The sequence below is a fragment of the Chenopodium album genome, chromosome 23, assembly GCF_948465745.1.
Source record: "Chenopodium album chromosome 23, dcCheAlbu1.1, whole genome shotgun sequence".
NCBI lineage: Eukaryota > Viridiplantae > Streptophyta > Magnoliopsida > Caryophyllales > Amaranthaceae > Chenopodium > Chenopodium album.
Window position 1 is genome coordinate 822,245 of NC_137856.1, and position 26,005 is coordinate 848,249.

Below are 26,005 nucleotides of genomic sequence, written 5' to 3' on the forward strand. Positions count from 1 at the left end.
GTATATTATGTCATTTGTATTTCTTTTATTTTTTCCCTTTTATTTTTTTATAATATTAATTTTTTAACTGAAAAATAAATAAATTATTATGTTCCCGTAAATAAAAAATTAAAATAACCTTATACTGGACCTAGCACTCTATTTTTTTTTTTGAAATTGCTACCCACCTATTGTAGGTGGATGGACCTAGCACTATATACATTTTCCTAAGTAAATCTTTTTGTCAAAAACAATTACTTGCGTAATCAATCAACAACTTAGAAATAAATATTGATGGATTTTATGCGAATAAAAGATATTTATTAATATTTTTAAGAATAAAATACATATTTTATCAACTAACTAGGCTTGTAATATACTTCTTTCATTTTTTTAATAGTTGCAACACACACTTTTTCAAGCTATTTAAAAAAAGTGGGGTTTACATGATGTTATACACTTTAACATGGAGTGAGAGGTATTTTAGAGTAAAATTTAGTGGGACATGTGTTTTAAATAGTACACTTTTTCCCAAAAAACTTTCCATATATAGTCTGTTACAAGTATTGTGGCATATCCATTTTAGGAAAGTGTTGCAAATATTAAAAAAACGAACGAAGTATATATTTACAGACATATATTCTTATAATGCAATTATTTAAATTTTGAATATTAGCATTACATTTGTAAAATAATATGAATATTTACTGGTTATAGAAATGAGAATATTCTGAACAACTTCTCTAAAATTATTTAATTGTAAATTAATTCTCAATTTGCATCGCAATAAAACTTATTTTCATCATATTGTCTAGCTAGGATTGGTGGAAAATTCCTTTTTTTAAAAAAAAAATTTGGCAAAGAACCGCTGACAATAATAATAATCATCATAATAATAATCATAATAATAATAATCATAATAATAATTATAATAATGATAATGATAATCATAATAATAATAATAATAATAATAATCATAATAATAATAATAATCATAATAATCATAATCATAATAATAATCATAACAATAATAATAACAATAATAATAATAATATAATAATAATCATAATAATAATCATAATAATAATAATAATCATAATAATAATCATAATAACAATAATAATAATAATAATAATAATAATAATAATCATAATAATAATCATAATAATCATCATAATCATAATAATCATCATAATCATAATCAAAATCATAATCATAATCATAATAATAATCATAATAATAATCATAATAATAATCATAATAATAATAATCATAATAATAATCATAATAATAATAATAATAATAATAATCATAATAATAATAATAATCATAATAATAATAATAATAATAATAATAATAATAATAATAATAATAATAATAATAATAATAATAATAAAAGCTCCAAATGAGCACTAGCTTTCATTTATAATCTAGCCCCAAGAAGTACTAGAAAAAATACAATATCTTCTATAATATTTTGCTTTTATAAGGCCTAAAATACAATATCTATGTAATTACACGTAATTTGTTAATTTATAAATAATATAAACTTTAGAAAAAATTGGTTTTAATAATCCCAAATTTGGCCAATTTTTTAAAAACAACCTCACTTGTGATTATTTTGGAATGATCCCAATTAAATACGGTATGATTATTATGTATTAAAAAATCGTATATTATAAGAAGATTATATACGATATGACAATTATATATAATTTTTCTTTCGAATTCTATATTTCTATTAGCTAGTTGTCTTTAAATTGTTTGTAGGAGGGTCTTATTGATATTGTTGCAGCTGAAAAGTATAATATCCCACAATTGTTTTCTGAAGATTTTGTAAGTCATTCGGTACTACTGGTAGAGCATGTGATATTTAAGGAGGATCGTCTATTGGATTATAAAAAAACCAATGGAAAGAAATTTGGGTTAATAAAGATTTTGGTTATTTAATAAAAAAATTCAAGCTTGATTGAGATGAAGTCAAAAGAGCTTGGTCGGGAGTTGATCGAAAAAGAAAAGGAAGATATCTATATTTATATTATGTATTAAAAAAAATTGTATATTATAAGAATATTATGTACAATATGACTATTATATATAATTTTTCTTCCGATATCTATATTTATATTTATATAAGTTAGTTGTCTTTAAATTGTTTGTAGGAGGGTCTTATTGATATTGTTGCAGCTGAAAAGCATAATATCCCACAATTGTTACCTGATGATTTTGTAAGTCACTCGGTACTACTGGTGGGGCATGAGATTTTTTTTTTCTCAAATCAATTGTAGGGGTGTAAAAAACCAATGGAAAGAAATTTGGGCTAATAAAGGTTTTGGTTATTCAATCAAGAATTCAAGTTTGATTGAGATGAAGGCAAAAGAGTTTGGTCGAGAGTTGACCGAAAAAAAAATGAAGATGAGATATGGTTCTATATATGTTCATGCAGTTCCCGTTGTAGTGTGTATTCTTATTTAAAATTTATATAGTATACGAGTATTATTTATTTTTATTTAGTTGATTTAGGATATTAATTTTTTAAAAATTGTTAATTACTATATCAAAAACAGAGGCTTTGTAAATTACTACCTAAAAAAAAGTTTTTAATTACTATCCTAAATCTGATTAATTCAAGTGATTGCTATCTTTTTCACTAACCAGCCCCTAATTAGGCAATTTAAGCTCTTAATGATATCATTATCCAGCAAAATTGTAATTACTTCCTCCGTTAATGGTTATTTGCAACAAAGGGGTATTATTTGTGAGATATAAAATATTCCTTTGTTGCAAATAACCATTAACGGAGGAAGTAGTTGTTTTTAAGCCATGATTAATTAAATAATAAACCCTAACACCACCTTTAAACCACCACTGCACCACCTCCGCCACCCTGCTCCCCACCTCGACTACCGTGCGCCGGCGAGTACTACCAGTAAAATCGCGTGCCGGCGGTGATCCCTGAACTACCACTATGCTTCCCACTTAGCTCGACTTCGACCCCTGAACCACCACTTTGCTCCTCTCCCTGAAACTCCCTCCCCTCGAATAACTCTCCCTCCCTACCGACCGACGCCAAAACCTCCTTCCCGGAGCTGGTGAACATGATTCGCCCCACCACCTACCGTCTCCATTTCGTTCCTCCCCTTAACCACCAGTCGAAACCCTTAAATCCCCAAATTAAAAATTGAATGTGTTGCAATGAATTTGGAAGAGAGAGATAGGAGATTAGGATTAGGGTTTACAAATTAGGGATGAATGAAGAGAAAGAAGAGTGGTGGTTCGGACCGTGTCGGGGTCGAGGTAAAGTGTCGTCGGAGTCGTCCGCGGTTTCATGCATAGTACGTGCCGGCGCGCGGTGGTTGGTGGTGGTGCAATGGTGGTGTAGAGGTGGTTCAAGGGTTTAATTAGTAAATTAAGATTTAAAAGTAACTAATTGAAAATTAGTCGGATAATGATATTATTAAGAGCTTAAATCATCTAATTAGGAGCTGATTAAGGAAAAGGGTAGCAATCACTTAAATTAATCAGTTTTAGGGGTAGTAATTAAAAACTTTTTCAGTTCAGTTCGTTCAGTTCAGTTCAGTAAATGTGAACAGGCCCTAAGTAAACGTTGTTACACATGTTTCATTGTCTCCTGTAATTCTGCCTTATTTCTGAAAAAGAAGACAGTTTTTTACCTTTGTCTTGTATCAATTCTTTGACCTTGATTTTGATTATAGAAAGTTTCATCCATGTTTGGAACGAGTACTCTTTCAGTTTGTTTTTATAGGTTCCCCATTGGGGTGTGCTCGGAGTTTTAAGCAAAAAATATATAAGTGGGTATAATTAGAAATAAAATATTTGGAAAAACAAGAGAGAAAAATATGAATAAATAAGGCCCACTAGGTATAATGCGAGGAGGAGAAATATTATTATATAATAGTGGGGTCAAATGGAAATAAAAGAAATAATATATAATGTTAGTGAGGTTTCTAAATTTAGTAATGAGGCACTTAAATAAAAATGGTTGTTTTTTGGAAGTGAAACATTTAAAAAAACAGAGAGTAATTTTTTGGCCTTTTTTCCCTAAATTGATATGAAGATCATTACTTAAATGAGTAAATCACTTTGCATTTTAACGGAACCCAAAGAGAAAAACCAAAAGTATGAAAAAGCATTTCTCTTTGGTACACAATTTTTATTTTTATTTCCAGTGGTACTCCTATACTACTAACTTTTGCTAATAGTACTAGTGAGAATGTATCTTTTGCTCAAATATTATTACAAATCATTTTGGTACTCCAAAAGTATAAAACTATTGACTTTTCCTAATAGTACTAGTTAGGAGGTTTAAGAAAGTCAAATTACAGACTGGCATGAAGCCTTGACGTTTTTCATTCTTGGACTGACTACTATTCGTCTATACTCGTTTTAAAGAAGCCATGAAATACAGTTCATCTCAACTAATGTGGTCTACTCATCTTGAATGGTCAATATTTGTTAATATAATCTTACAAAAATTTTAAGTGAGTATGATGTTTTACTCTAAAGTATAGTGTCAAATTTTTGTTAAGGATAACCTTTTAAAGATCGTCATTATGTAATTATTTATGATATATTGATAAAAAAGATCACAAAATTTAATTTTAGTGTAGTTAATTAATTTTGTAAAACAATCCAATCCAGGACCGTCTTTAGACATGTTTTTGCTCACACACGTAACAGGGCCCCTCAAAATCAGGGCCCCATAATTTAAAAAATTAACAATTGTAACCTTACAAATTCACCTTCTTCCTTGTAAATGATCATCATTTTCAAACTAAAACCTAAAAATTCATCTTTGATTATGAAGATATATTTGTGGATTTTGCTTCAAAAAATATTAAAAGGATGACACTTTTTAAATAAAAAGTTTTTGTTTGTTGTTTTATTGAATTGCTATTAAACTTATTACTATGAATATTTAAGCTCTATAATAATTTGTAGTACTGTACTCGAAAAAAAAAAACCATCTTATAATAATAATATTTTTAACCTTTTAAAATAGTCCTCCAAAATTGAAGGGCCCAATTTTAAAAGTTAGAACAGGGCCACCAAATTATCGGAGACGGCCCTGATCCAATCTATATCAAAAGATTATTAGACTTGCCAGTTTAAATTAAGAATACCCGTATAATGTTATGCTTTTTTTTTTTTTATTTTTGGAGGAAGAATTATGTTATATTATGCTATTTTGTTAATAAATACACTTACTCTGTAAGTCTGTATTTATCATTTGTTCTACTTTGGTTTTTTTTTTTTTTTTTTTCTTCTTGGAATTTACTCCATTCAACCCTAAGTATACACTCTTGTTCAAATCATACTCACTAATAATGGAGAATAGTTTAAATTTACTCCATTATTAGTGTGTACGATTTGATCAATAGTATTATATTGTACAGGCCCGTATCTGGGGCAGGGCAGGCGGGGCGGCTGCCCGGGGCCCCAGAATGGGAAGCCCAACTTTGTTTAAATTGGTTCCATAATTGAAGAACATAAGTCTAACACTCTAACCCATTATATTTCTTTAAATGCTCCCTGTAATCCCGTATTCTCGCACTCCGTATCATTGAAAACAAAAGATTTTCGTTTCCAAAAAAAAATTACTCCAAAAGTTTCCAATTCCTTAATAATCACATCAAAATTTCCAATTTCCCAATCTAATTACTCCAAAAGTTTATTTGACTCCCTTAATTCACTTCAATTACTTTAACCCATATTCAAATCAAATACATCATGAAGAGAGAGAAAGATAACTATAATTCTACAAATACTGTACAGAATATAGTGGGGGTAAGAAATTGAAGGTAGTTGACAAAATGATAAGAAAAACGTTGAGCAGATCAATAATGAAAACTTTCCATTCAAAAGCTTTTAGGAATTCATCATCGTGACTCTTGAAGGTTCAATTTATTTGTTCCTAATTTAATTATTAGAGGTTTATGTAAAATTTTGATGTGCTCCCTTCGTGTTTTAATAAGTGTTACACTTACCAAATCCGGCCGTATTTTAATGTGTTATATTTACTCATTTTAATAAGTAGTTATGTTTTTGATGTAATTGTTATAAAAAATTTTTGTGTGGCAATTTTTGCCCTGTGTTTAGAAGACAATTGTATACACTATGGTGGAAGCAGATTGTGTTAGATTTTTTTTTTCAGATTAAAATATACTTGTATATAATAAGCAGTATTCATTTTATCATAATTTGACATACCTTGAAATAATATTCAAAAATTTTATAACATCACTTGTAATTTACATTAGGGCCCCGATTTAGGGCCTGTTCATATTTACTGAACTAAGCTGAACTGAACTGAACTGAACTGATTGGAGCTGAACTGATTGGAACTGAACTGAACTGAACTGAACTGGATTGAGCTGAAATGAATATTTTATGTGAGAGGGAAATTAAGAGCTGAACTGAACTGATTGGAACTGAACTGAACTGAACTGAACTGATTGGAGCTGAACTGAACTGAACTGAACTGAAATTAAGTAAATATGAACAGGCTCTTAATAGTTCGCCCCTAGGCCACCAAAATCTCAGAAACGGGGCTGATATTGTACACAGTAGAACATTAGTATTTTTTACTAAAAAATATATATATACTTTCTCCGTTAACTATTATTTGCAACAAATGGAGTGTTTGCGAACTCCTAGGCAAAATTTGTTTGTGAGAGTAAAATGGACATAGAAAAAGTTAGGGGCATGTGATGAGGAGAGAGATAGAGAGAAATGATTACCTAAAAAGGAAAAAAAAAAATAAAAAAAAAAAAACATTTGTTATACATAATAGTTAGCATCCATTTATAAAATATGTTGCAAATAGTGAAATAACTATTAACGGAGGTAGTATATAAAATAACAAATACTTTGACCGAAGAGTAGAGAAAAATGAGATTTGGGTGAACTTTGAATGTTTAAGAATTCAAATTACTCCGTATTATGTATAACTATTGTTGGGAAGACTTTCCCGGTCTTCTGCTCCCTCCATCTACACGCTGTTGTCTCTCCTCTTTCCAAACCATTTCCTCCTCATCCCCTCCCCTCTTTCTCTCTCCAATCACCAAATGGAAATGGTAATCCTTTTCTTCCTCACACTCCTTAGCTTCACTTCCACCTTTGCAGATGACAAATCTGCCATGAATGACTTGTTTAAATCCTTCGCATCATCTCCTCCTTCTGGGTGGGATTCTTCCACAGATTTCTGCAAATGGGATGGTGTAGATTGCGATAATAACAACAGGGTTACCTATATTAATCTTACTTCTCAATCTTTGAAAACTACACTTCCTTCTTCCATTAATACTCTCTCTCAACTCACCACTCTTTCTCTGCAAAACAATGAATTAATCGGCCCTTTACCTTCTTTAGCTAATCTCACTCTTCTTCAAACTGTTCTTCTTGATAATAACAATTTCAATTCAATTCCATCTGGTGCTTTTTCTGGGTTGAGTTCGCTTCAAACTCTCACACTCTCTTTTAATGATAACCTTGCGCCATGGCAATTTCCTTTGGAGCTCACTGATTCTTCAAGCTTGGTCAGTTTCATTGCTCATAATGTGAATATGGAAGGCCCAATCCCGGATGTATTCGGGTCGTTTTCCAAGTTGCAGAATTTGAGATTGAGCAATAATAATTTGAGTGGGTCTTTACCCGGTTCGTTAAACGGGTCTGCTATTCAGAATTTCTGGATTAATAATCAGCTTGGTGGGTTGTTATCGGGTCCGATTGATGTTGTTTCGGGTATGACCCAATTAGCTCAGGTATGGCTTCATGCTAATTCATTTACTGGTTCAATTCCTGATTTATCTGCTTGTACTCAGATATTTGATCTTCAACTTAGGGATAATAAGTTTTCTGGGATTCTTCCACCTTCAATTGTTAGTTTGCCTAAATTGGAGAATTTTACTATTAATAATAACAATATTCAAGGGCCTCTTCCTGATTTTCAGACTGTTAAAGTAGTAGAGTTGGGTAATAATCATTTTTGTAGGAATGTTACTGGGGATTGTGATCCTCAGGTTACTGCTTTGCTTCATGTTGCTGGGGCTTTAGGGTATCCAATTAAGTTAGCTGATGCTTGGATGGGTAATGATGCTTGTAATAGCTGGATTTTTGTGACCTGTGATTCGAGTGGCCACGTAGTTGCTGTTAATTTCGCGAAACAAGGGTTTTCGGGTACCATTTCCCCGGCATTTGCGAATTTGACGTCGTTGACGGAGTTGAATTTGAGTAATAATAACTTGACTGGCACTATCCCTGCCTCTTTAGCTTCCTTGCCCAAGCTTAAGAAGATTGATTTGACAAATAATGACATTAGTGGGAAAGTTCCGAGTTTTAGTCCTGGGGTGATTTTGCTCACTTCTGGGAATAAGAATATTGAGAAGGATGTTGCTCCACCTGGTTCTCCGGGTTCTGGGGGAAGCTCCTCTTCTGAGTCAGGTGGGGGTTCAAAGAGGTCTTTTATTCCCTATGCTTCAGTGGCTGCGGTGGTGATCACCGTTGTTGTTCTCATGATGTTTATGTACAAGTGTTACAGGAAGAAAAGGCAACGGATAGAATCCCAAGAAGAGGGGGGGAGTTTCTCACAACTAGCTCCTAATTTTCCTGTGAAATTTAGTTATCAAAGCTTGATGGATGCAACTAACAATTTTGATGTTAAGAAGAAACTTGGGGTCGGTGGCTTTGGTTCTGTTTTTGAAGGAAGTTTGAGTAATGGAACAAAAATTGCAGTAAAGCGTTTGGATAATCTTGGACAAGGACGAAAGGAATTTTTAGCAGAGGTTCAGACCATAGGCTGCATACACCATGTAAATTTAGTGAAATTGGTTGGATATTGTGCTGAAAACAAACATAGACTTCTGGTTTATGAGTACATGAGTAATGGTTCGTTAGATAAATGGATTTTTAGCGCAAATCCAAGAGGCAGCCTTACCTGGGATGCTAAGAGAAAGATCATCCTGCAAATTGCAAAGGGGTTGGCTTATTTGCATGAGGAGTGTCAAAAGAGAATAGCTCATCTAGATGTAAAACCCCAAAATGTACTTCTAGATTACGCCCTTAATGCCAAAATATCTGATTTCGGTCTTGCAAAGCTTTTTGATAGGGATGAAAGTTATGCAATGACTCAAATGAGGGGAACTCGAGGGTACCTTGCCCCTGAATGGTTAGGTCGAAAGATCACAGAGATAGCGGATGTGTATAGTTATGGGGTTGTAGTCTTAGAAGTAGTGTTTGGGAGGAAGAACTTGGATTACTCTCAACCTGAGGAAAGCACTCTCATCCAACTAGTCAAACAGAAGGTTGAGGAGTGCCAGTTGTTTGATCTACTAAACGAATGCAATGAGGATACGAAGCAAAATGCTGAAGACGTTGAGAAGATTATAAAAATTGCATTGTGGTGTTTGCATACAGAGCCAACTCGACGTCCTGTCATGTCAATGGTGGTGAAACTATTGGAAGGACAGGAAGGTGCAATAGCTATTAGTGACTATTCGTGTGCAATTTTGAACATAGATGGACACCCATTAATTGAGCCAATAACCCAACTTTCCGACTCAGTTTTATCAGGACCCAGATGAGGAAAGTGTTGCGATCCTAATTGATAAGTTACGTTGGCCATTGTTGTGGGATAAGTCAATTATTTAGCTTCATCATAGACTAAAGAAGCTGGATGGGGCTCTAAGGAGTAACTTGACTGGAGAGATTAAAGTTATTCTGTATAATGTAATTTTTTGGTTAGTTTCTGTTTAGAGGACTTGTACTCTATGATTTGTACTCTTTTTTAGTAGAATATGAAAAAATATGTAGCTTGATTGACTAAAATTGTATACTTCTCCGTAATCTAGGAGATGTGTATCCACAAAAATAATATGGGAAAGTACAAGGGATAATCCAGAACATTACATTTTATCAACGGGAAGAGACCAGCAGTATGGACTGTACCGGCCTGAAACAGGAGTAACCTTCGTAAATGGGTGAGAATTCGACTAACTCGATATTATCCTTTACACTTCCGCACAGAAGAATAGAAAAGTGACCAATCAATCCAGTTTCTAGTATGGGATCCTTGCTAGGAATTTACAGAGCTCGTAAGGCATAATTCATATGCATCTAAGTTTGTCAGAAAATCTGGACAATATTCTGTTTCCGTCTATATTGTTATACACTTATACTATCTTCGTTACATATTGCAACTATCTTTTTTAACATATTCAAATAAAACATGTATAGGAGAAACACCACGGTTGCTGCCCAAAATTGAAGACTCTTATTGATCATTGAGATTTTAGTCATGAGATATTTATGAGGCTTCAGAAAAGTATCAGTTAGAAAATTTTTATTACGTAGTATGATACTTCATCTGTCATTTTTTGTGTACAAAGACAATATCCTGGGCGGAGGACCTTCGTCTTGTACATAGGCTCCCTTGAACTAGGTGTTACTCATCATATTGGTGCTCATTTAAGTTGCTCGATTTCGGTTATTTTTGCTGGTTCAATTGAGATAAAATAGTCTTGGTACACCTAACTCAAGGTGGGATAATTCTTACCCCTAACACCGTAATATATTTTCTATTTTTGATTAAGTACTGTTTATGTATAGTACGAAGTATATGTCAATTTAGTGTAGAATGAAGCAAAGTTCAATATGCCCTGAGCCCCTAACATATACTTCCTCTGTTTTCTTTTCACGCTTGCCGATACATTATTACAATCGTTTATATCTTTAATTAGCAATATGTAAAAATTATAAACGTTAGATATTAAAATAGTATAAAACGAGACAAATCTAACAAGATCACACATGACTATATTTTTTCTTAGCTATAAATCATCAAAGCTAGTCAAAGTGGAGTACATGAATAGTGTAAAAGTCAAACTGTTGCAAGTATAAGAAAACGGAAGAAGTATTCATTAAAATTACAATATTGTTTTAGAGATAGGGATATAATTTAAATTTACTTTTATTATTACCATTACATATTTGAATAAAGTAATAATAGAAGCAATAACTATTATATAATTCATTACATCACATTACATTAGTAAATGACTGATATTGGAGCATACTCACGTCCTCTCATTACTTCAAATTGTGTCAAACTGTGAATCCTGCACCCGAATTGTACATTTAGCTGAGGCCCTTGGTAAACTCTGCACGGCCCTTTGGAGCGTCATTTGATCTGATACTGGAACATAATAATCACGTCCTCTCCTTAAGATCAATTCCTCCAACACAAATGCATGTCTCAGCAAAAACCGAATCACATATACTTCCCGCTTCTTCCCAAAGTACGAACCAACCACAATTCGTTTAAGATGAGATCTGCAACATGAAGGAATCACTGCTAGATTTTTTTCAAAAAATTCTTCTTCCTTGAGGGTCTTCTTTAAATCGCAAAATCCGTCTTTACCATTACAGCAACAAATCAATCCCTGCAAAGTAGATTAGATGCCAATCAAAATCAACCATTGTTTGAATTTAATTTATTAATCCGTGTCAAGTGAAGATAGATGTAAGCCACAGAGATAGAGTACTAACATTAGGAAAAACAAGTGTTGCTAAGACCGGCGAACGATTTAGAAATGGCACCAGCACTTTATTCCAAGTGTTAAACTCAGAAAAACCCAGCTCTAGATATTTCAATTTGTCAAACACTGGCAGTTTATCCTCTACACCACCAAAGCTTAACTCCTTCAACCAAAGGTGCAATCAGATCAGTCAATCTCACATTACATAATACAAAGTATAAAATGCATATGACAATAAAAAAGAAACATTGCGAGTATATAAAATAGAAATGTTAACAAACCTCTGTCCACACGCCGCGCAAAGATAAATGCTGAACGTTATTGAACACTCTGATAAGGCTAAGCATTACTTGCCGTGAACCCGGATGTGTTGGCGGAGTAGGGACCATGATGGAATTTCCAATGGTTAAGTGTGCCTCAATCAGACGATCCATGTTTGTAATAGAGTGTTGTATTGGTAAATTATCAAAATAATAAAGATACTCCAAATTAGGAGCATCAATAAGTACAAAATCAGTGCTATCATATGTATCAAGTTTAGCCATATCTAAACATAACCTCCGAAGAGAAGGCGAAGAAATGCGTGTGTACTTGACATGATTCCAAAATGCATCCACTTTGAGGTCTTCAAGTACAGGGCAGCTTGAAACTAACCTTGACAGAAAACCATCCTCGTAAATAAGAGTGGCGTGAAGGTGTAATAGTTTCAACCTTGGAAGACGAAAGGATGACATGTTGCAAACTTGATCAAGACCCAGGTTGACATCAAGCTTCAACACCTCCAATGTTTCACACATGAAGATATCTGGTGGTAGCTCACCTGGTTCCCTCACATGAATACGGAGATCAAGCTCCTTTAGGCCAATACAGGTTAAAGGAAAAGTAATCCACGCATTTATTTGCGTGGACTTCAAGTCCGGGAAACAACCTTTCACACATCCATAAGGAGTATGTTTGGAAGTAACATAGCATGTGGCAGCGAAGTCCTTGCCTAGTTGAAGTCTAAAGCTGGTGAGATACCGAGACTGGTGTGTATTGAGGACAGTATCAACGAAATTGACAAAAGCAGGGAAACGCTGGATTTTGTATGGATGCTGCAAACAATTCGATACAGGTGAATCACTCAAGTCTAGGCTGGTAATCCATGGAAATGCACGTCTAATTCTTCTAGACAACGCACAAGTAACAACAACATCCTTGATAGGAAGCAAAGAAAGTATCCGAATCAACAATTCAATAGGCAAACAGGATAGCCTATCTAATGCTAGGTTATCACGTTTCAACCAGAAATCCATAAACTTGAGGTCCTGAAATCAAATATCCATGATTATTAATCTACGATTAGTATATAAATTATCCTTACATGAAATAAAATTACATATTTTTATGATATATTGCTTCCTTCACAAAAAATTTACACTTTATAAATTAATTCTAATGTTTAAAGGTAATCAAGGTGTCAAAAGCCGACGCAACCCAAAACTAACTCGGAAAAAACCCAATCCGGACCTCACAAAACCCAATCCGGACACTTGAATTCAAATCTATGATATACTACTGTTTATAATAAACCTAATCCCATAGTTATAGGTAGCTCATAGTTGTATTAAAAATCACATGTACCTCAAAGTCAAAGTTTATTAAACTTAGTAACCTGGTAGAATATCAATTAAAGAAAAATCGATAAACTTTCACAAAATTAAAGGGTTCTGCAACAAAATTAAAAACCAAAATTGACTCAACTCAATCATCACTTTAGGCTCCAAAAATCACATTAACTTGTACTCATTTAAGAACATTGATATAAAGTGCAAAAATGAAAACTCTAATAGAAAAATTGATCAGAATAATCATTCATAACATCAGTAATAATAAGCAAGAGTTCAACAATCTATCTTAGAAGAACCCTAAATTGATAATACTGATAGTTTAATTAACCATAAACCCTAGATTGTGAAATAGATATTCGAATATCAAAAGGTAAATATAAAAACATCTTACCTGTGAAGCTAATTCAATGAAGGAAGAGAATTTTTTTTTTTTTTTTTTTTTTTTTTTTTTTTTTTGGGGTTTCCAACAGTGTAACGTAACAGAACAGTTAAAGAGAGATCATGTTCCTTGTTTGATAAGGGTTAGGAATAACTGTTTTTAAAAAAAAGGTTAGGAATAATCTATACTTTCTATATTATAAGATTTGAACACACAACCTTATATTCCCGCAACCTAATGTCTTAGCACCAAGCTATACAATACTTTGATGTTATCTTTATATTACAAAATATTAATATAGCGAATGATAATATGAATTAAAACTTTAATTACAAAAAAAAATTGAGTCATAATTCAAAATGTATATTAAAAATTAATCCTATGAAATTACCCGGGGCATCGCCCGGGACTAAACACTAGTTGTTTTTTAAAAAAGAGTTAGGATAATTTAAGATATAAACTCCCCCGCTCATAATAATCTGCAACATTTGCCATAATTAGGTGCTCTCTATTATGTTATGTAATTTTTTATCTTTTCTCTTTCAGTAAATTTTAAAGTGTATAAAGACTATCTTACTCCTTCCATGTTTTTTTAAGTGATACATATTGACCGGCACATAGTTTTAGGCAATTTAATTAACTTAATAAAATAAGAGGCAAGTGGGGTAGTGGAGTATTAAAAAATTGTTAAAGAAAAATAGTGGGGTTAATAGTTTATTGAAAAGTAATGAATGTGAGAGGAAAGATATAATAAAAAAGTGGTAGTGGGTTTGGGTGGGGACCATGAGAGGAGAGAGATATAATATTTTAATGTATTGTTTTGCCAAAAAAGGAAATGTATCACTTAAAAAAACACAGCCGGAAATGGAATATGTATCACTTAAAAAAACACGGAGGGAGTACTAACTTAAAGATATGGGACCACTTTCTCTCTCCTATTTCCCATTGACTTTAACCCACTAACAATCTTAAACATATGGGACCACCTTCTCTCTCCAATTTCCTTCCTTTTTACAACTTAATTAAGTCCACCTAAACTTAATTAATCTACACTAAAAATTTTGCCTATGAGTCCACAAAAAGGCATTTGGTGGCTTGGTGCAGATAATCGTGGACGGGGGAGTGCAAAAATTTCCTTACTAACTTTTACGAGTACCTTTTTCTTTATCATCCTTTAAGTATAAAGATGGGGACTATAAATTAATTCAAATAACACCTTATTCAAATTCAATCACCAATAAACAATTTTTGAATGAGTGTTGGGTTTTTTAGGGTGGATTTTTCAAGTGGGTTTTGATGGTTAGGGACGGGTTTTTGGGTAGATATGATAATATTTTGGTGGTTAGGGTGGGGATTCGAGGTGGGTAAATTGGGTTTAGGTGTGGCTTTGCGGGTTTGGGTTGGTTCAGTCGACAAAGGCTGGTGTTTAGGTAGAGGGAAGAGAAAGGGGTCAGGTTGAGAAGAGGAGATGTCGACCGACGTTCAAAAAGGAGAAGAGAAAAGTGTTAGGGGTCGGGGTTGGCGGTGGGATGGCAAAGATAAAATAAAAAATAAAAAAAAAACAGGGGGTGAAGGAGGAGGTGGTCTGTGTGGTGGCAGGCAAGGCGTAAGGGTGTGGACTGGTTAGTGATGAGGCAGGATTTGTTTTAATTTTTTAAAAAGATTTATATTTTAATTAATTATATAAATAATTTGAAATTAAGAAAATGAATTATTTGATCACAATTGGGTCACAATGTCACACCTTGTAAATGGGGTAACTTATTCAGAGGTTACTTGTTTGGTTTACTCAATCGGTCATGGATTATTATAGGGGTTATTTATTCAGAAGTTACTTATTCAAGGTTTACTCAGTCGGTCATGGATTATTCTCACACAAATTATGCACTAAGCAACTGAGTAAGTAACCGCTACAAGTAATTCCTAAATAAGTAACCCTTGAGTAAGTAATCCTACAAGTAACCCCCGCCACATGATATGGCTGATGAATCACATTTATATAGAGTTTATAGGCACATTTATGGTAGTTTTATAGTTGCTTTTTGAGTCTTTTATCGCTTATTAGGTTGTAATTGCATAACTTGTTCATTTTGTGCTCTATTACGCTTCGTTTGTGTTTTCTTAATGTTTCAGGTAGTTTCCATAACTATTTGGATGTTTTCGGAGTGATTTTGGAAGAACCGGATAATGAAAGGATGAAAAGTCGATGAATCGAGGTTGTTCAATGAAGGATATATGTTTGTGGAAGCTTGTTTTGAGATTTATATGCATGAGGAATGAATATAGCATCCACAAGGGTCGTTATGCACTTTACGGAAATGAATTTGAGTTAGAAACGAAGAAAAACGATGTTTTACAAAGTGGCAAAATTGACCTTTGTCCACTCTTTTGATCATAACTTGAGTTCTATAAATCGGATTGATACGATTCAAATTGTGTTGGATACTAGACTTAAAGAGCTTTCCAATGATAGGTCCCACGCCCCAAGAAGCTTCCTAGAACAGAAGTTATGAGCATTTGAAACCAGGTGTTGCAGTCAGCCACCCGCGAGATTTTGTTGCGGGTCTTTCCCGCGCCCACTCGATCCTCCCTGCTGCTACTGCCAGGGCGCGGCCACCACCCTGCGGCCGCAGGTTCTACCGACCAGCCACAGCAGCCCACGAAGCTTTGCCGCTGCATATCTTCACTCGTTCCTCGATTGCACCGATCATCTTCGTGCCACGCCATCATCTATCGCCCAATAGTAATACAACTTGTGTAATTTGTATTTTCTTATTTCTTTTCTTTAATTATTTTTAGATTAGTTTTAGGATAATATAAATACTCAAGGGATAATTATTTTCCCTTATGCCTTTTATATCTTTTATTATTTTACGTTCGTTTTAGTTTTCTCTCGAACCCTAGTTTCTCATGGCATCTCCATGGATTCTTCCATGGATGATTCTTGGGTTTACTATTTTATTTCATTGAGGTATTTTATTTCTATTTTCTTGTTTTTTTATTATGTTTTATTCCTTAGATCTAGTTTTATTTATTTATTTCATGTTTGAGTAATTTATTTCTAGGGTTTGAGAATCCATGATTATACTATGAATGTTGATTGATATTATTAATATTTTGATTATTGATTTCTCTAATTGATATTGTTTTATTGTTAATCTTGCAACTTGATCAATTGTTTAATTAATTCATGTTAATAAGAGTTTGAATCGAAAGATCTTACTTTTAGAGGCTTACCTACAATTAGCAATTCTGATTATGTAAGCGATCGAACTATAAATGTTGAATTGAGAGCGTTAAGACCCGACCGTAGGCTCAGCAATTGCTCTAGATAATTGATTGATTGAATTGTTATTGATATTTGATAGATTTAGAACTATAAACATGGTGAACCATAACCCTAGGTCCTTTTATTAATTGTTTTATTCTTATTTTTAATTTAGACTACTTCTCTTTCCCAATTTCGTGACATAGGTTAGTTTCTCCAATTTCTTAGAGGTTAGATTTATACCATCTCCCTGTGGATTCGACCCTACTTACCCTACTACATTGTTAGTTGGCTTTGTTAGGAATTTATTTTTGACAGGTGTACGACAACCTATCAATGGCCAACCACTTAGTTGGTAGGTTGTAGGTCATTTGACCAGTTCATTAACTTATTCTTAGTTTGACTTATTTTGAACTAACTACATAAAGGTTGACTTATTTTTGACAAATTTTCCTTAAAAATAATGTGTGATGTATTATTGTGATGATAATTCTAAGCATGTTGATAAATTAGGAATCATAACGAGTTAGTTGATATTTATTGAGCATGAACCTTGGTTTTAATTGGGATATGATATTGAGCATGTTTAATTAAATAGTTGATCTAATTTAGTTTGGAGTATTAAGAAGGCAAATTTGACATTAATAATCCAAACTACTGGTTTTACAAAAACAATCCAACTTAACATAACTACCCACATAATCCTATCTATATATATTAAAGATTCTTACACTTTCTTTAAATAATAATTAAAAAAGTTCTTACACAAGTAAATCAAAATTGATGGTGTCAAAAATTCTACTTAAACGACCTCTTATTTAGAGTTTGCTATATATAATCGAGTGTACCGTACATTCAACTATATTTAAAGTTAGTTTTTGCTTTTAATACTCATGAGTGTACGGTATACTTGAGTGTATTTAACAGTCTCTCTTTTTTATTTGACTTTTGTTTAGCTTTTAATATACAAAGATGACTATGCTCCAATTCCCTCGCGATTCACTATTTCTAACCCCTGAATAAGAAACACTTAACAAACCGAGTAGCCATCGAATAAGTAACCCGACTCACAAAAAAGGATTTCGGCCCCATATCATCTTCAACCTTTCCCCCGGCCCCGCACAAGCCCAATTAATAAAACACTTCATTCAAGCCCTATCTATCTATATCTATAAATAAACTAAAACAACATCCGCTGACATCATTACTTTTTAAAATTGTAAACATGTCAAGCCGTTGTTAAAAAATTTCCCGCCTAAATAAATTGCTGACATCATATTCTTATTTTATTTTTTTACCTTAAATTATAACAATATTTTTGTAAGACAATTATTTTTATTATTATATTATATTATATTAAACTCCATATTTTATATTATGAATTTATGAGTGACTATGGCTTTAAAATATAATTACTCTCGGTTATAGGGTACCCTCGAATGCATAGTTTGCTTAAGTTTTTACTCTTCTTCAAAATTAATAAGATCCATATATCATTGCAAATGGCAATTAATGGTTATGATTCTATAATTTATCTCATATGAGGGACATATATAAATTATATATTTATTTTAATGAATTTTTTTTTTATGTCGTGCATCGCACGGGGCTTATCTAGTAAATAATTCAAGTAACGGCTTATGAAAATCAAATTAATTAAAGAAAGAAAGAAAGGCGCCTTTTTATTTTCAAGAAAATCGACATACTCTTGTCTTCTTACCTGTTTTCTTCTTTGTGAGTACTTGTTTTAGCTGCATGATTTCTACAAGAATTTGATCGGTACTGCTGCTCAGTATTATAAGGCTACCCTTAATGTCACCATAGGATTATCTGCGCCATACATGGACTCATGGTACTGATCTGTGATCGCCATGGTAGACAATTTAATTCGTCTCAACATATGCAATGAATTCTTTTTTTTTTTCTGTAAAATGTAAGTTGCATTAGTACTTAATTTGGTCTGTCAGTTATGCATCTTAAACAGAGCTGTGCATGCTTATATAGCCATATAGGCCAAGTGAGAAGATTTACTCTTAGTGAGTACTGAGTAGATTAGGAATATAAAAGTGACCTCCTGCCTCTTATAATTCTAGGCATAGATGTTTACCCTACCATATATTGTCTATTTTTTTTATAGAGTATTTTCTGTGTTATAAATATTACAGTACATCTATGTCAATTTAGCGTTGAATGAAGTGAAATTCGATATGTCCTGAGCCCCTATCATTTTTTCAATAAAAGTACAATATTGTTTTCTTATCATTGTAATGGGAATATAATTTAAATTTACTTTTCAAAGTTTTAATTATTAGTAATACACAATGTATTTGAATAAATTAATAATGAGTAATAAAAGTACTCCTTAATTCATTACATTACATACATTAGTAAATGTGTCAAATTGTAAATCAAATTGTGTCTAATTGTCCTGCACCCGAATTGAACATTTAGCTGAGGCCCTTGGTAAACTATGCACCGCGCTTTGGAGCGTCATTTGATCTGATACTGGAGCATACTCAAGACCTCTTCTTAAGATGAATTTCTCCAACACAAATGCATGTCTCCACTTCTTCCCATAGTACAAACCAATCACAATTCTTTAAGATGTGATCTGCAACATGAAGGAATCACTGCTAGAGTTTTTTCCAAAAATTCTTCTTCCTTGAGGGTCTTCTTTAAATCGCCAAAATTGTCTTCACCCATACAGCAAATAAACAATCCCTGCAATCAAAATCAACATCTTTACGTTACACCATTGTTTGAATTCAATTTATTATTCAGCATCATCAAGTGAAGATGTAAGCCACAGAGAGAGTACTAACGTTAGGAAAAACAAGTGTTTCTAAGACCAGCAAACGATTTAGAAATAGCACCAGCACTTCAGACCAAGTGTTAAAATCAGAAAACCCCAGCTCTAGGTATTTCAAATTGTCAAACACTGGCAGATTATCCTCTACACCACGAATAGAAACACATGAAGACCAGGTAGCAGGGAGAACCTGATAGAAGTAACTTTCTAATTGTATTAAGAAAAAAATCAATCAAAAACTAGAAAATGTTTGAGTTCTGGACATCAGAAGAGGCAAATGGGTCGGAGAGGTGTAACTAGAAACTCAAGGAAACATATCTTTTCATCACATTGTTCTTGCACTCATTTCACTGTTGACAGCTCAAACTCGAGTATAAGCTTCTTTATTCCAGGCATACAATAACATTTTTGTCAATAAGACAACGGATGAGAAATGAATAAAACTGATTAGTGAATCATGCTTGTCATACAATGTAAAGTAATGTGGATCACGAGAAAGTGAAGATTGTGGACTTAAGTCATCTGCTGAGAGAACTACAGTATCTTTAGCCTGTCCTTCAAGAACAAGAACATCTCCACAAAGCCGACTTCTCCCTACTGAAAGATAAGGTGCTATCCAGCCTAATCTCCAGTGATCAGCCAGCCATCGTCATCCATAACTTGCCTCGTAGATGTAGCAGATGGATTCTGCAAAGACATCATAGAAAGATTACCCAAACCAAATCCTTGTATGTGCTATAATCAATTTATAATGCTAAAATTATAAGCGATTGGAATGAGTCACCGAGGGAAAAATTAATCGTCAGCAACATGTTGGCTTCCTATTAGAGTTAGAGTCCCTATATAACATTGTCTAGAAGAAGCTAAGGTATCACAGTAGTCAGTAATATAGTATAAACACAAATTTTATAAGGTCTGTGCCTACATATTGATCATTTTTTAAAAATGAACAACTTGTTCTGTTTCCGTTTACTCGATAGAGACTTAGTCACTTAGAATATGGATCTAAATCCTGACATCTGAGATATATAGCATGATTATACTTCATTATATACATTGTTTTTATTACATAGGAGTAATGCTAGTAATTAAAAGCATGGTAAATCACAGTCGTCATGCTGAGAATAAAGACACACGAAACTATGTAGTACAAAGATTACAAACAAGCAAATATACCTCGTACTATCCAAGAATACCTTAAATGCTAACAATAGGAACAGCCCTGCTGCAATCAAGACAGTCAGCAGAAGATCAAGCAGTTAAAGAGTAACATCCAGGAGTGTAACAATATTGCTTACTCAAATTTGACCAATTGAACATAGCGAGAATATAATGCACAAAATCTCCTTTTGTCTGACAATAGAAATTTGGTAAAATGAGACCTGAACGCGGACATAATTTTCCTTTCTTCCTTTCCATATAATTAAACTACAAGAGAAGGTTCACTTCTTGATGATTTTATTTATCTGTTCTCACACTGATACTAGATACATGATGAGATGGTAGATATCAAGAAATCAGCCATCAGGCATCAGGACAGCAACAAGCAAACAAATCATATATGACCATTTACAGTTCATTTCTTAGGAATTTTATTTATCTGTTCCCACACAGATCCGGTACAAAAGTGAGTGATTACAAATTTACAAGCCTCTCTACCCACTATTTGGCTGACAATTAACATACTCTACACCTTAACGCTCATTCACACCTTCTCTTTTCTTGCCTCACCCCCTCTCTCCCCCGCTTGCCTGTTTCAAAAACAAGTGCATAAAAGCTAAATTCAGCAGGATCCGCAGCTTTGGAGTTTAATTGGAAGTTGGAGTCTCCTTCATTCACTGTAGAAAGGTCTTTTTTCTTGTTAAACTCATTAAAGTGAGAAATGAGGAATTGTCGAAATTGGGAAAACAGAGAGAATATTACTCACAAAATTAGTGAAATAAAGGCAGTATTTCTCTAAATAAACCTTTTCTTTCATCACCTCACTTATCTATACAACCGATCTGCTTTGTCACTTTCTTTCTCTATGTCAAACTCTACTATTGCACAGGATGTCACCACGACTTCCTGCCCAAGACATTTTCCAATTGAGCTCTGATAGCATTAAGGTGTTTTCCGCGATATGCCCTTGTCACAACTCACAACACCTAACAAAAGTGCAGTGAATTGGTGGCTAACAAAAGTGCAGTGAATTGGTGGCTAGGACACCACTTCTGATCTCTGTCAGAAATCATAACTCTAGTTGAACCCTCAACTGCTAATTCAAATAACTTGCTTAGCCTCCAAGTTTCAATTGAGGAATGAGGAGCTATATGCAAGGATGCAATAAAGGAGACAGAGAATGTGCTCATAATTCATAAGCAAGTCTCACTATCTTCTTCAAGCCACCTCCACCTCCCACAGTTCCGCGTTTGGGATGACCATTCAAGAAAGGCTTACTATAATGGCTGATCATCAAAGCTTTCTACAATGACCAAACATCAAAGCGAAATTACGGATAACATTAACGCTTTGACATCAGAGCCACAAGCCCTATGCAAATATTGTATAACAAAGTAGCTGAACCCTACAAAACGACTTGCAAATGGTTTATTTTTCCACAGTTAAACCCTTTGTTCTCTCTAGTGACTTCTCTATCAATCGATCAACCCTCAAAGAGGTATAAATCAACTAAAATTCATGATTCTTTCCCTAATAATCATTAAAGCAGGCAACTATAGTTCAAGCTTTCAGAAGTGTCTTATTATATATCACCAAATATATATATAAGTATCTAGATAAACTACTCCAGTCTTCCATTCACCCCAATAAAACCCCATAATTTCCCATCCTCAGGAAATAAATCAATTATCTGACACTATTTAACATCAAATTCATACAAATTGTTACCCAAGACCAAGAAGCCCAAATAATTCGCAGAACAAATTAGAATTAAATTTATTTTTTAAAAAGGTGTGAAAATTATAGACTACAGAGTAAAAGATTTCATGCCTCCAATAATGTCCTTCTAGACATCTCCGTACATTACTTTTCTTTATTCATGAGAAATATTATCTATGAGAAAAATATTATAAACTAACAGTATTGATTATTAAATATAGTAACCTTATCCCTAATCTACAATAACATATCTAAGTCTTTCCTAAATATGATCTCATAAATCCTAAACATCAAAAAATGCAATAATTAAGTGATGAGTAAATGAGTTACCTTCAAAGCTCTTTCAATCTCCGCTTCACTCCGAGCAACATCCTCAAGAACCAAGATGACGGGTTGGAAAATGGCCAGGGCATCTTCAATAGCGTCCTTCTAGGCTCAGAATTTTATTTTTTTTTTAAATAAAAAATAAATAAAATAAAATACAAAAAAAAAAGAAATAAAGGCAGATGAGGAAAAAAAAAAAAAAAAGGATAACTAAGTGAAGAGTCACCTTGCTATATTTCTCTTTATGACAACTAACATGGATACATCAAACTAACCATTGGAAACAGCCAACCAGTTACGTTCTCATTCTAAATAAACAGGATGCACCTCTAAGAGAATGGGACTTCATATTGGTAAACTGATAACGGAATTAAATAAGACTTGTTGCACATAGTTAAGGGAACTACATCACATTTGATTCTGTTTGTTGAATAATTGATTTAAAGATAGAGACACAGATTATTAACTTCATCTCCTTTTAACAAAGATCCCAACACAAACAAAATAACAGATGCATTTTAACACATGTTACAAGCAGACAATATTGATCATATATTCTAAAGGAATACATAGTTGCCATCCTAACTCCTAAGAAGAACACAATTTTTCTAAAGTACTAGAGTAATGATGTATTGCTGACTTAGGACAAATGTGTTCTTTATGTAAACTAATAACCTTCTAAGGGATGGAAAAGGAGCACAACTTTTTCGTTAGAAGATGCTTCAGTGTTAAAACTCTTATAAGAGTTTCATGAAAATTGATATTGGGGGTTCTTGAATCAGAGATCAATATAAAGTTAACAAATAACAGAATTTAGGTATCATCAGGCAATAGTTAAGATTTTGAGGACTAAACAAAAACACAATTCGGGGATCATCAGGCCATAGTTAAGACTTCAAAGGACAGCGTAATGGTGTGTATGTGTGTTTAGAGTACCATAAATATGAACATTTTAAGAAAAGGGTGCTATAAACCTTTATAAGACTCCTGAGAAATGAAGAGGTAGATTACATCCTGTATACAGATACTCAGCTTGTAAGTGCCTACCAAAAATCACCACAAGAACAGCTACCATCCTTAAAATGATGAAACCTGTTGATATCTCGAACAATGATCTCCCTCTTTACGATGCTGCTTATGAATTTTAAAACCGTGTGACAATCCCCACAAGTTCGTAAATTTTTCACTATGCGTATGGTGGTACCAGGAGCAGATTTAAGCAAGCCATATGCAACAGCCCACCTTTCACTATGCCACAACAAATGTCTCTCCTTCTCATGCTGCTCCAGTTCATGTAAAACATAACTAGTATCTGGAACATAACCTCTTTTTCTCATCTCCATATCCAACTCCTCAAGCAAACCAATAAGTTTTTCCTGCATAGGATGAGATGTCTGCCCTGCATAAAACACTTGACTCTCCTTCACTAGTTCAACACAGCTATAACCAGGCTCTCTCTTCAAATCCATTGTAGACATCAATTTGCGAACTTTAGACACATTATTCCACATAGAAGCAGAAGCATATGTATTAGAAAGCAAAATATAAGAAGAAGGGTCTTCAGGCCCCAAGCACAGTAAATGATCAGCAACCCTTATAGCAACCTCTGTATTTTTGTGTTTCCTGCAAGCACTTAACAGAGCAGCCCAAGCAGCTTCATCAGGATGATATGGCATTGTCTTTAGGAGTTTCTCGGCCTCATCAAGGTGACCGGAACGGCTAAGAACATCCAATAGGCATGTGTAATGATGCAAAGAGGGCCTCATCCCATAATCTTGAACCATTGTATCAAAGAAATGCCGACCTTTGTTGACTAAACCTACATGACTACATGCATAAATCAACCCTAGAAATGTTACTTCATTTGGTTTTACACCATCAATGACCATCTCATCGTACAGAGCCAATGCTTCCTTTGCTTGGCCGTGTTGAGCCATCCCAACTATGATAGAAGTCCAAGACACAACATCTCTTTTGGACATACATGAAAAAATGCCTTTTGCTGCTAAAAGATCACTGCATTTGGCATACATATCAATGAGTGAATTGGAGATGAACAAATTACGTTCAAACCCGAGCAATATAACCAAGCAGTGTAATTGCTTCCCTAGCTGTAGTGCTGCCATATTAGCAGATGCTGCAATAACACTAGAAAGAATATATGGGTCAGCACCATGATCAACCTCTCTTCTCATATTCCTATAGATACCACAAGCATCATTCCCATGACCACTATGCACCAACCCAGATATCAAAGCACTCCAAGACAACAAATTCTTGTCAGGCATCCTCCTGAAAAGCTCCACGGCATCAGTTTTCCGTCCAATTCGAGCATAACCCGAAATCAAAGCCGTCCAAGAAATCGTATTTTTCACCTTAATCGAATCGAAAACCATCCTAGCATAGTCAAGGAACCCACATTTTGAGTATAAATCGACTAGTGATGATTTAACAACATCATCCTCATAAAAGGGTGACAGAACAAAATGAGCATGCACTTGTTTACCAAGCCTAACATCAACCAAGCTAGCACAGGACCTAACAAGACTAGCAATCACAAAATGATCAGGCAGTAACTTATCAAGCTCCCACATTCTAAGGAACAAAGAAAGCGTTTTATGGGGAAAACCAGCATGATTATAAGCAGTAAGAATTGAAGCCCAAGATACAAGATCTCTTTGAGGCATTTCATCGAACACCTTGAGGGCATGATCAATAACACCACATTTGCCATACATTTCAACAAGGGAGTTGGGTATTGGGCCATAATGATGGAGACCAAGTTTGGTGATCTGGGTATGGAGTTTTTGGCCAGAGGAGAGAGATTGAAGTTTTGCACAGGATCTAAGTTGGTGGAGATAATGTGAGCAAAACCATTCGATGTTCAACTTCTTTGGGTGCATTAAATTTGTTAAATAGAGTTTATTACAAAATTGGCTGCTAGTTTTGACCTTGGAAGATTACAGTTTAGTAATTTACTTACTACTAGTATTTTTTTAATTTTTTTTTTGAAAGAACTTACTACTAGTATTATTATATTGCATCTTAATATAAAGATTTTTATGTGATTAATAAATTTAGTAAAACTTATTGTCCATCATTGACTTAAAAACTGATGATGACCCACATTAAAATACCGCCGAAATGATGTGGGTCAATGGTAAGTGTTTTGGCCAATTCTATTGTCCTAAGCCCATTGAC

The 26,005-nt window shown here is 33.7% G+C and overlaps 1 protein-coding gene and 2 pseudogenes across 1 annotated transcript; 1 reads left to right on the top strand and 2 right to left on the bottom strand.

Moving 5' to 3' along the window:
- Positions 1 to 6,947: 6,947 nt before the first annotated feature.
- LOC145608311 (receptor-like kinase TMK4 pseudogene) lies at positions 6,948 to 10,119 on the top strand (annotated as a pseudogene).
- Positions 10,120 to 10,884: 765 nt separating this feature from the next.
- Positions 10,885 to 13,598, bottom strand: LOC145608594 (F-box/LRR-repeat protein At4g14103-like). The gene is made up of 4 exons (XM_081664207.1): positions 13,536 to 13,598; positions 11,816 to 12,841; positions 11,545 to 11,697; positions 10,885 to 11,438 (listed from the first exon to the last, which is right to left on the bottom strand). Exons 2-4 carry the CDS (start codon positions 12,827 to 12,829, stop codon positions 11,091 to 11,093), a joined length of 1,515 nt encoding a protein of 504 aa, XP_081520333.1. The 5' UTR covers positions 12,830 to 12,841; positions 13,536 to 13,598; the 3' UTR covers positions 10,885 to 11,090.
- Positions 13,599 to 23,497: 9,899 nt separating this feature from the next.
- On the bottom strand, positions 23,498 to 25,770 carry LOC145609200 (pentatricopeptide repeat-containing protein At4g14050, mitochondrial pseudogene; annotated as a pseudogene).
- Between the last annotated feature and the right edge of the window lie 235 nt (positions 25,771 to 26,005).

Excerpts from the sequence above, each read along its gene's own strand:
- LOC145608594 (XM_081664207.1), bottom strand. The coding sequence starts at position 12,829 with ATGGATTTCTGGTTGAAACGTGATAACCTAGCATTAGATAGGCTATCC. Across the intron at positions 11,698-11,815 it reads TGCGCGGCGTGTGGACAGAG|GAGTTAAGCTTTGGTGGTGT; the intron begins GTTTGTTAACAT and ends CTTTGGTTGAAG. Across the intron at positions 11,439-11,544 it reads CAACACTTGTTTTTCCTAAT|GGATTGATTTGTTGCTGTAA; the intron begins GTTAGTACTCTA and ends TCTACTTTGCAG.